We start from the raw sequence: 12,396 nt of genomic DNA on the forward strand, positions 1-12,396 counted from the left end.
ATGTAAATTAAATCTTTGAAAGCCAGAATCTGAGTCAATAACACTTGACACTAGGAATGTGGCTGAGAGACATGCCTGTAAATGCAAATTCATTTATAAGATAAGTCGCACCCAGGACCCAGCATTGCAAATACACAGAGGTAAAGATAGGTAACGTTGCAAATATTCCCTAATTAAAAATGATAATTATAAAATCATGTGAGATGGAAAGAAATATTTAATGTGACTGGAAAATTAATAACAAATGGGAAGAATTTTCAAAACATTAATTGTGGGATTTGCCCTTAAAATTTCGATGCTGCACCCTAACTTTCCAAGACATAAAAAAAAAATTCCTACCCTGCTGATTATTTTCTGGAATCATGTTATTTTTTATGCATTATTTTATTAGAACTGTGCAGGCTATGTTAAAGAGCAATATGAAGTTACTTTAAGACCATGATGAAAACAGAAAGTATGGTTCTTAAAGTGTTAGTCACTCAATAGTGTCCAACTCTTTGTGACCATGTGGACTGTAGCCTGCCAGGCTCCTCTGTCCATGGAATTCTACAGACAAGAATACCGGAATAGATTGCCATTCCCTTCTCCAGGAAATCTTTGTGACCCAAGGATCAAACCCTGGTCTCCCGAATTGCAGGCAGATTCTTTACTGTCTGAGGCACCAGGGAAGCTTATGGTTCATAGCTAATGCTCTAACAAGCCACAGACCCAGAGGTTACTGCAAACCACAGGCTGTAGGTAGGTTTCAAGAAGAGAGTTCAAAACAATGTTGTTGTTGTTCCATTTCCTTAGTTGAATCCAACTCTTTTGCAACCTCATGGACTACATCCTGCCAGGCTCCTCTGTCTGTGAGATTTCCCAGGCAAGAATACTGAAGTGGGTTGCCATTTCCTTCTCTAGGGTATCTTCCCAACCCAGGGATTGAACCCACTTCTCCTGCATTGGTACACAGATTCTTAACCACTGAGACAACTAGGAAGCCAATGAAATATGCATCCAAAATATTGTCTCCTGATGATGATGCAGGATGTAGGGAGAAATTGTAGCAGTAGACAGAATGATGCAGTGAATTTGGAAGCAAGGGAGGCCATTCATGATCAGTAAGTAGTTTCTGGGTTCAGAAAGAAATCACAAGGAAGTCTTCAAAGAAAGCTAAAAGGCAAGCATGGAAGTAGACTCTGAGGTATCTCTCTCCTGCTAATGTACTCATAGGATATGTTCACGATAAGGGCATGAACACAGCCCATGGTCTAGTCAATCCAATATTAGCATGTTACTTAAAGAAGGTCATAACTGCAGTTTAAGACAGCACACATTATGATCCTTATATATTCAGACAGCATCACGAGTTTATGCAAATTTGCTGAGATCATCTTTGACATTCTCACACTTCAAGAATTCATAAACATTCCCATCCTGGAGGATAATTAGCATACTGAGGTGTTTCTTTAGGTGTGTGTTGAATGAATGTTGTTCCCATTTTTTCTGCTCTCTGGACTGTGGTGTTAACTCTGTGTGTGTATGTGACTTAAATGGCTTATGGAGCAACACGCCATAGAATCTTTGTTTTTCAAGCAGGAATAAGTACTTTTAGAAAGATAGGAAGAAAGCCTGACATTCATTTTCACAGCTTATTGTGGTTCATGAGATGATGATGATGATGATGATGAGGGCCCAGACACCGAGTGCTGATGGTGAAGTCCCTGTAGAGTGGGTGTGGAAGTCTAAATTAGGTCTCAAAGGTTGCTGTTGCTGTCTGTGTTTTTCCCTCAGGTTGGATATCCTAGAAAACATTAGAAAGTTGTTCACATTGCAGATGAAGGAATGGGAGATTGGAGGATGGGTGGATTATGTGTCCACCAAAAGGCAGCTTTGAGACTTTAAAGTAAAGCTTCAAATTCTGCAGGTTAATACTCAATAGGTGATTTCAGTTAAGGCTTTGATTTTGTGGGGCTTCCCTGATAGCTCAGTTGGTAAAGAATCTGTGTGCAATACAGGATACTCCGGTTCAATTCCTGGGTCAGGAAGACCCCCTAGAGAAGGGGTAGGCTACCCACTGCAGCATTCTTGGGCTTCCCTAGAGGCTCAACTAGTAAAGTATCTGCCCACAATGTGGGAGACATGGGTTTGATCCAGGCTACCCACTCCAGTATTCTGGCCTATAGAATTCCATGGATCTATGGGGTCACAAAAAGTCGGACACAACTGAATGACTTTCACTTTTTCAAACCAAAAGAAGAGAATCATCTATTGTTTAATAATGCCATTTTTTTAATATCCAAGACACTGTTCATGGTATTACTTTCTGTGTGCCAGGATTCTCTCCCTAGGCGTGGTTGAACTCCACCAACCACCAGCTCTTATTTATTCTGTGATACTAAAAGCCAAAAAAGAAAATTGTGTGATGTGTATATGCTCTATTAGTTACACACCAAACGATAAAGCTATTAAATATAAGTATTTTGTCAAAACTTTTATGCTGTTTTCCCTTTCTCAAGCCTCTTAAGTACCTCTGTATTCTGCTATAATTTTGTTACTGAGGAAAAAAAAAAAGTAAAGTAATTGATCTCTTATTTCAGGCTGTCAAGTTTGAATGGAACCTTGAGAGTCCTCTAGTGCAACTTCTGTTACACCGCTCACTACAAAGTGTCCAGATTGCCCATCGTCTTTACTGGTAAGATTAACCAAAGTAGGGCAGGATGCCTTTTTTTTATTGTCAACTTCTTTTTGTGGGGCAGCTTTTCCTTATAAACCTGATTCAAACTTCCACTTAAAATTCAGCCAAATGTGAGTCTTTATCAGGGTTATTTTTACTTATGAGTATAATTTAACTGTCATTGTCTTCAAAATCTTCCTTTTGTACTGTTGCTGCTCTTTAAATCCAACTGGAATTTGAAATCTAGGTGATCCTTTTCCAATAGCTTTAAATCGCAAGGTCTACATGTGGTCACATCCACTTGTTGAATATTTCAGTTTAAAATCTAGTTATAAGATCCTGTATGTTTTGGAAGAATGTAAGCTTGAAAAGTAACTTCTGTAACAATATTAGTTACAAACAGTGGGATCGAGGCCAATATATACTGTCTTAAGCTTATAATTCCTGGAGCACTAAAGTTTTCCAAAAACATTAACTTTGAATATTATTAGTGAAGAAGTTAGATTTATTTAAGATATATTAGGATTTCTCCCATCACTGCCTGCTCCTGATCCTACTAAACAACGTGTTCTTTCGATGCTGTTCTCCCTACTGTTATTACTAAATTTGCACAAAAAATTTAGCAATTACAAGTGTCAGTAACCTAAGGATGGAATTGAATCTATCTTTTTTCCTCACATATGTATGACAAGCATCATTTATTGGCTTCAATTGCTAGTGAAGAACTTTAATTAATGGGAAAAAAGAAAGTCAATATAATTTTTGAATATCATGTTTTTCTACTTCAAAAAACATTGTTCTTGTTGACATCACTCTTCCCATGAAAATGACTCAAGGATTTCATATAAAAATAGAAATACAAGGAATTGTCAAGCCCTAATGTTTGATTAGATGCAGATTTCCATTTCAAGTGTCTAATAGAAAAGCCAGATCATTTTCCTCTAGTATGTCAGTATAATTAGGCATCAGATACATTGGCCAACAGCAGGCCTTCCACTAAGTAGACTCTCTTCATCAGACTCTGAATTAAGTCTTATTCTCTTACATTTTTCCAACAGCTACTTTGATGATAAGGTAAGTTAAGTGGATATATTTGTTGGTATTTCACTGTCGTATTAAAGCTAGAACTCCATTATCCTCAACATTTATTTCCCTTAAAACTTGACTTTTTTTCACTTTTCACTTTTTTAAAACATGTTTACTAAAATGAAGACATATTCAAAAGTAACATGACTACATAATAGTCTTGATTTAAATATTTGAACCAAAACATAATATAAAATATATAAAGTAGAAGAGCAAATAAAAAGATCATTTAGAAAAATTAGAATAAAATATTGAGGACTTATATCGATTGTTATAATACTAGTACTAGAACCATCTTAGTAAGTTCTTCATCTGCTAAGGGTGCGAAAGTGGAGTCATTTGATAGGAAACAGTGAATACAGACAGAGCTGTCAATCAATGCCACACTTGCAGGTTCACAATAAATACAATACTGTCACTTTTCAAAGAAGGTGGGAGGAAAGACTTTCTCAGTATAGAACTCACCCTTACGAAAAAGAGAAAAAAGAGTAACAAAGCCCATTTCCCTTCTCACTGATTTAAGAAGAGAGTAAGATAGAGGAACTAGAAAAAGATATAAGTTATAAATGGACTGCTTGTTTTTGAATGCTTAATTTATGAAAATACGAAAAGAACAAGACAACATGGAGGGAAATTTTAAAATACCCATCTCATTTTAAAACTTAAGAATTAAGAATCAGGCAAAATGTTGTAAACATCAAAGTACATTACATATATTTAAAATATATCTTGGAGTTAAAAAAAAAAAAAAGCTTCTGCCTAGCATCGTATTTGGGGCATCCCAGGTGGCTTGATTGGAGAAGGCAATGGCAACCCACTCCAGTACTCTTGCCTGGCAAATCCCATGGATGGAGGAGCCTGGTAGGCTGCCATCTCTGGGGTCGCACAGAGTCGGACATGACTGAAGTGACTTAGCCGCAGCAGAAGCAGCAGCAGGTGGCTTGGTGGTAAAGAATCCACCTGCAGTGCAGGAGACGCAGGATTTGCAGATTTGATCCCTGGGTTGGGAGAATACCTTGGAGAAAAAAAAAAAATGGCAACCCACTCCAATATTCTTGCCTGGAGAATCCCGTGGACAGAGAAGCCTGGCAGGCTACAGTCCATGGGATCGCAGAGTCCGACACGACTGAGCGACTGAGAATGAGCATCATATTTAGGGGACATTTGTATGTAGAATGCTGAGTTTAAACTTCAAAGATGCAGCTCAGACTCCTCATGATACACTTGAAAACATTCTCAATTTATCTTTCCTTAGAAAACAAAGCAACAACAATAAAAAACCAATATCTGATAACTTTTAAAAAAGAGTTCCATCAGACATCAGTTTAATGATTTTTTTCCACTTGGGTGAGCTCCTGCTTCTTCATATTCAGCATATTCAGCACTGAACTCAATGACTTACCCTGCTCACTCAGGTCTTGGAAGCTTTTCTGGACCCTCCCTGTTTCTCACTAATATGCTCAGTTGTTTACCAAGCCCTGTAATCGTATACCTCCCAAATAGGTCTCCCCCAAACAGTTGCTTCCACCTGCCACTGATCAGAAGGTTAACTCCTCAGATATTGAATTGTGAATAAACGGGCTTTCACAGAAACCATCTTGACTACTTACCATCACTGCCGGCAGCCTTCCTGAAAAGGGAAATTGATTTGGAGTTACTGCAAGTCTCCTCCATTGAAAGGGTGACATAGGATGAATATCCCCAATTTCTTATGGAAAGGGAGCTAACAATAAGCTTTGGATTGGGAAAGTTTAAAAGCTCTCAATCACAGTTTGCACCCTAAAAGGTGGCTGTAGATTGGTAGGGTAGCATTTGGAGTTCATACTTAAGAGGCCCCTCCCCCATCATATAGCAATTATAGAAATTTAAGCTCAGACCCTTTCCTTTTTGAATAAGAAATAAACAGCCATCGCTAGCTGATAGTGAGACACTGGATTGAATGGGATATCCCCAAAAAGATATTTACATCTTAACTCCAGGAACCTGTGACTCTGAACTTATTTGGGTCTTTAAAGATATAATTAAATTTAAAATCTTGAGATTAAATTGTCCTATTTTATCAGTGTGTGAGTGCTAAGTTCCTTCAGTCATGTTCAACTCTGTGCGACCCCATGGACCATAACCTTCCAGGCTCCTATGTCCAAGGGATTTTCCAGGCAAGAATACTGGAGCAGGTTGCAATGCCCTTCTCCAGGGGATCTCCCTGACTCAGGGATCGAACCCAAGTCTCTGGTGTCTCCTGCATTGGCAGGCAGGTTGTTTACCACTGAGCCACCTGGGAAACCCAGTGTGGGTTTTTATCAGAGTGGGTCCTCAATCCACTGACAACTGTCCTTATAAGAAACAGAAGAGAAGACACACACATGCAGAAAAGGCCATGTGGAGTATCACTGATACTCTGATGGGAGTGATACAGAAAAGGCCATGTGGAGTATCACTGATACACTGATGGGAGTGATACAGCCCAAAGCCAAGGAATGTCCAGAGTCACCAGGAGCTAGAAGAGGCAAGGGAGGATTCTTCCTCTGAGCCTTGAGAGGGAGCACATCCCAATCTCGATTTCAAACGTCTGGTCTCCAGAGTTGTGAGATTAATCTCGATTGTTCAGTGTGTGTTGATCTCTTGTGGCAGCCACAGGAAGTACACAGCAAGGACAGGACTTTGTGAAGGGCCCTGACTAGACGCTCTGATGACACATCACACAGGAAGCTTCTCCTGACTCTTTCCACAGTCACTGTCCAGCATGAGTACTGCTCCCGTGCTGTCTCCCAACACCCTATATGACTCCCCAGGTGTCATGTCACATTCCTTAACACTTCTGTTCCCCTGTCTGCTTCCCCTCCTAGTCCTTATAGTAACCCATGATAGCTATCATGTCATACTCATCAACGTACTAATCATACCAATGCCTGAAACTCAGGAGATACTGACAAAAAACATTTTTTAAGTTAGGAAACCAGAGAAATTTCTTTAAGGCCAGCAATAGTTTCACATACAGGGAATTCAGTGCACTCTCAAAGGTACTGTCAGTACCCTAGGCAGATCCCCTCTACCAGCTGGTGGACCTATCTTGCAGCTTCTGTGAATATTGACCACAAATTGACAGCTGCCTCTTCTCTGCAGAATTGGTCTCTGCTAACATAGCTACCTAGTCTGGGGAGTGGGAAATCATTAAGGTACTATTTTCATTCCAAGCCTCCACCCAGATGACTCAAAGCTAGATTAGACCTTGATCTCCTGGTTAACTCCTTCCCCTCCCCTACAGTGCTTCTCACTCCCTCAAAGGTTTTTTTTTTTTTTTTCGCTGAAGAGTACTCCTTCAGTAAATCACATCCACCTTAATTCCTGTGTTATAATCTGTTCTAGGGAAGCTTAGCTAAGATAAACATTTCTTTATCAAAGAAAACTAATTCAAATATTTGATTAAAAAAAATTGGAGCATCAGTATGCTAGACACGTATCATAAGTGGAAAAGCAATACTGCAGTCTTTCATATTCCTAATAGTATTAATAAGTCTGGCTGAATGAGCTGCGAGAGAGCCATTTTGAATAAAAATCTGTATAAATTGTTTTTTTAAGTCATATCCTACAAAACTCTGAAAGTGTTCTCTTCAAAGTGTGAGGATAACCTGAGATGAAATGCCCATTGGCAGACTCTCCAAGAACAACAATATTTTTCTGTTTTATTTGCTGATAAATAATGTCATATTTATCAAGTACTATCAAGTATATAATGTTTATTTATCAAATATATCATATGTATCAAGTACTATCAAGGACAGTACTTGGCACTTGACAAATTCTCGATAACTTGCTACTGAAGGAATGAATAAGACAAAGTTGCCCCAGGCCCAGCTGGGTACATGCAGACTTGTGACAGAAGGGGGCAGAAGAGAGCTGCTTGAGTGGTCAATCGGTCTTGAAGCCAAACAATGCTGGCAAGGAGAGCAGCATCAGGTGATTGGCCCCTGATGCAGCAGTGTCTGCTGAAACAGCTGGGAGAACGCCGCAGTAAACTAAGGCACTGAGTCTCTGGGACCACGAGGACTTTCCAGGGTGGCCCATGGTATCAAAGGACTGTATGAGCTCTAATGTAGGACGCATAAAATTGAGATGATTTGAAAACTGACCAGTCATTTTCTTAACAATCTACCTTAAACTTTTCTTATCTAGAATTTTGGGGCAATTTCTCAAATCAGGGACTACTCTAAATAAAGCAAAATAATGTGGAAATTTTGCATCATGTGATCTGAAGTCACATGTCCCCCTTCAGTTTAGTTCAGTTCAGTCGCTCAGTCTTGTCCGACTCTTTGTGACTCCATGAATCGCAGCACGCCAGGCCTCCCTGTCCATCACCATCTCCCGGAGTTCATTCAAACTCACCCTACCCCTTTTCTAAATTTGTCTCTCACCAATGCCTGAAATTCTCTCATTAGCAACCACTCCTTTTGGTTAAATAATGTTCCCTCTCAGAAGTACTCTTCTCATATATACATATATATGCTGCTGCTGCTACTGCTAAGTCGCTTCAGTCGTGTCCGACTCTGTGCGGCCCCATAGACGGCAGCCCACCAGGCTCCTCTGTCCCTGGAATTCTCCAGGCAAGAACACTGGCATTGTTGCCATTTCCTTCTCTGATGCATGAAAGTGAAAAGTCAAAGTGAAGTCGCTCAGTCATGTCCAACTCTTCACGACCCCATGGACTGCAGCCTACCAGGCTCCTCTGCCCATGGGATTTTCCAGGCAAGAGTACTGGAGTGGGGTGCCATTGCTTTCTCCAATATATATATATATTCAGAACATAATGCTTATGAGGAATTAACTTATCATTTGTTCATATTTAAATATTTTATTTTTGGCTGTGCTGGGTCTTCGTTGCTGTAAGCGGGCTTTCTCTAGTTGTGATGAGTGGGGTTACTCTCTATTTGCTGTGCATGGGCTTCTTGTGATGGCTTCTGTTGTTGCGGAATATGGGCTCTAGGGCATTCGGTCTTCAGTAGGGCATGCTGGCACATTGGTTTAGTTGCCTCAAGGCATGTAAAATCTTCCCCAACCAGGGACTGAATCCATGTCCCCTACATTGGCAGGGGGATTCTTAAGCACTGGACCACCAGGGAAGTCCTCATTTGTCCATTTATATGACAGATGTTAAGATGTTAGATACCGGTGAACTACTAAGGATAGATTAGAATGGTGCTTGCCTAAAGAAACTCACAGGCTAACTCTCATTAGCATCCAGCGGGTAGGAAAAAAACCTATGGGCTGTGTGACAGGGACAGAGAAGAAGGAGAGAGCTGACAGCAGATTCTGTCCATTTTACAGTTTTACCCATGACCTGTTCCAAATATAATGTAAGCACAAGGCAAAGAGGCAAGGCTGGCCATCAAGTAAATAAAAAACACTTCCATTCTGTCAGACTTAAATATTGATAAAGGCATACAAATTATACACAGAGGTGGTACGTGCTCTGTCTCTTTCGAGGTCTGGATCACTCCCTAAAGTGAGAGTGAAGAGCTGCACTTTAGGGAGTTATTGCAGTGTAATAGAGCACGCATGATATAGAATCAATAGGAGGTTTTAAAGCCTCAATCCTTTACCTTCTAGAATCATTTTATTGCCACTAATTCACCATTTTACCTTTACAGTGTAATAAATAATAAATTGTTGCTTCACTTTTTTGTAAGAGAAAGATATATCTTGTCATTTAATATTGATCTGTTATAATCATCTTTCACCCTGTCATTCTCAGAAAAGTACACACCAGATAAAATCCCTATAATAAGCAATTCACCAAACTAATGATAGTTCTTCTCCACTCCGACCAACCTGGAGAAAAGCGACAGTTATTTGTGAAAAGGTGTACATTTTACATAACAATCTGTAAAATTCATTAGCACAGTTTCCTAGTTAAGGTAAAAGATAAGAACAATTGTTTTTTGTCTGTTTTATATGATAAAGGTTATATGTAGTTCCTTTAATAAAAAGATTTATTTAAAAATCATAATATAAATTTTAAGTTATTTTCTAATATAATTTGTCTTATTACTATTAAATATACATGAAAATAGAATCTGATGCAACCCCCTGGACTGTAGCCCACTAGGCTCCTCTGTCCATGGAATTTTCCCAGCATGAATACTGGAGTGGGTTGCCAGTCCCTTCTCCAGGGGATCTTCCCAACCCAGGGGTTGAACCTGGGTCTCCCACATTGCAGGCAGATTCTTTACCACCTAAGCCATGAAAAAAGCCTGATACAAAGGTCTACCATAGATCAGTGCAAAAACAGGCACAGAGCTCCACCTTCAATTTATTCCTAGTTTAAATTATTTTTCCTTGATATTCTTCTATTTTGTTAAATAAGTTAAGAGTTGTAAAAAGGAACATTTTGTATATACGTACTGACCTCAATTATTGGAACTCAGACATATGACGTTTGGGAACTAAACTTTCTAATCCAGTCTCTTGCAATTTTTCATTATGCTGCTGCTGCTGCTGAGTCGGGTCAGTCGTGTCCGACTCTGTGCGACCCCATAGATGGCAGCCCACCAGGCTCCCCTGTCCCTGGGATTCTCCAGGCAAGAACACTGGAGTGGGTTGCCATTTCCTTCTCCAATGCATGAACGTGAAAACTGAAAGTGAAGTCATTCAGTTGTGTCCAACTCCTAGCAACCCCATGGACTGCAGCCCACCAGGCTCCTCCATCCATGGGATTTTCCAGGCAAGAGTACTGGAGTGGGGTGCCATTGCCTTCTCCCATTTTTCATTATAACTGCATGCAATTACATCATTGCTTCCTTAGATAGTCATCTGGGTCCCTTATAATAATATTAGCCCCTCTCTGCCATAGTTTATGGCATAGTTTATGCTGGAGATTTGGGTTAAGACCTTGAAAAACAGCATTATATTGTTTGATTTTTGTTGGTTTTTAATGAAGATCAGAAAAAAGATCTGGATTAATGACAGGTAATAGAAGCGTATCACCATGCTGATGGTATTGGACCCAGAAAAAGAAAGAGAGAGAATCAGAGCATCAGGTTGAAGATACTTTTAGGTGCCAGGTCTAGAAATGGCACATACACTTCGGATTATATTCCATACATGGGAAGTCAGGAAGAAGGCCCCGTCCACTGCCAGCTAGCGTAGGAAAGAAGATTGGGTGTATATCTACGTGAACGCGTGCTCATCCTCCTCAGTCGTGTCTGACTCTGTGCGATTCTACAGACTGTGTAGCTCACTAGACTCCTATGTCCATGGAATTTTCCAGGCAAGAATACTAGATCAAGTTGCTATTTCCTACTCCAGGGAATCTTCCAATCCAGGGATCGAACCTGAGTCTTCTGTGTCTCCTGCATTGGCAGGTGGATTCTTTACCACTGAGCCACCTGGGAAGCATGCATACTTTCATTTACTTCATTATTTCCCTTTTCTTTAAGACACTTTGGGCCATAAGTAACAGAAAATTTTGATTCAAATGGTTTGAAATGATGTGAAAAATTAATCATCTTACAGTTTGTTTGTCAGGTGGTTCTGGAGTTTATTATTGCAGCTCACTGATTTTGTCATTAAACTCAATTTCTTTGATCTTTCTGCTCTGTCAACCTTAGCATGTTGACTGGTTTCTAGTCTATCTCATAACATGGTTACAAGAAGACTGCCAGAGTTGGTATCACATCCATACATGGCACCATGCAGCAAAAGGGAAAGGACTGATCTTTCTCCAACAAGAAAAGTTTTCTGTAAACTACATAGCGGAGTTAACTTCCTATATCATTTGCCAGAATTGGGTTGCATGTCATCCTGAACCAGTTACCTAATTAGATGACAATGGAATGAGTTGACTTACCCAGCTGATTTAGAATATTGAGAATCTATCCCAAAACTGTTTATCTCTCCTGAAGATTTTTATATCTGAACAAAATCAGATTCTTTACTCAGATATAAAAAGGGAAATAGATTTGGTGTAGATAAAACCCTCTATTCCCTTTCTGTACTGTGAGGCTCTATCTTGATCATCTCTCCTAACACAGAACATTGCACATAGTAGAATCATTCAGTTCAGTTCAGTTGCTCAGTTGTGTCGACTCTTTGCAACCCCATGGACTGCAGCACAACAGGCCTCCCTGTCCATCACCAACTCCCAGAGCTTGCTCAAACTCATGTCCATCGAGTCAATGATGCCATTCAGCCATCTTGTCCTCTGTCGTCCCCTTCTCCTCTTGCCTTCAATCTTTCCCAGCCTCAGGGTCTTTTCTAATGAGTCAGTTCTTCACATCAGGTGGCCAAAATATTGGAGCTTCAGCTTCAGCATCAGTCCTTCCAAAGAATATTCAGGACTGATTTCTTTTAGAATTGACTGGTTGAATCTCCTTGTAATCCAAGGGAATCTCAAGAGTCTTCTCCAAACCACAGTTCAAAAGCATCAATTCTTCAGCACTCAGCTTTCTTTATGGTCCAACTCTCACATCCATACATGACTACAGGATAAACCATAGCTTTGACTAGACGGACCTTTGTTGGCAAAGTAACGTCTCTGTTTTTTAATATTCTGCCTAGGTTTGTCATAGCTTTTCTTCCAAGGAGCAAGTGCCTTTTAATTTCATGGCTGCAGTCTCCATCTGCAGTGATTTTGGAGCCCAGGAAAATAAAGTCTCTCA

General features: G+C 40.0%; 1 protein-coding gene across 4 annotated transcripts in view; it reads left to right on the forward strand.

The window, feature by feature from the left end:
• Positions 1-12,396, forward strand: part of PIK3C2G (phosphatidylinositol-4-phosphate 3-kinase catalytic subunit type 2 gamma) — a 664,807-nt gene that overhangs the window by 380,872 nt on the left and 271,539 nt on the right. For all 4 annotated transcript variants that reach the window (XM_027541447.1, XM_027541446.1, XM_027541448.1 and 1 more), the window contains one exon: positions 2,580-2,674. In XM_027541447.1, coding sequence (XP_027397248.1) covers positions 2,580-2,674 — 95 coding nt within the window. The remainder of the gene's footprint in view (positions 1-2,579; positions 2,675-12,396) is intronic.

This window comes from Bos indicus x Bos taurus, chromosome 5, assembly GCF_003369695.1.
Source record: "Bos indicus x Bos taurus breed Angus x Brahman F1 hybrid chromosome 5, Bos_hybrid_MaternalHap_v2.0, whole genome shotgun sequence".
Lineage (NCBI taxonomy): Eukaryota > Metazoa > Chordata > Mammalia > Artiodactyla > Bovidae > Bos > Bos indicus x Bos taurus.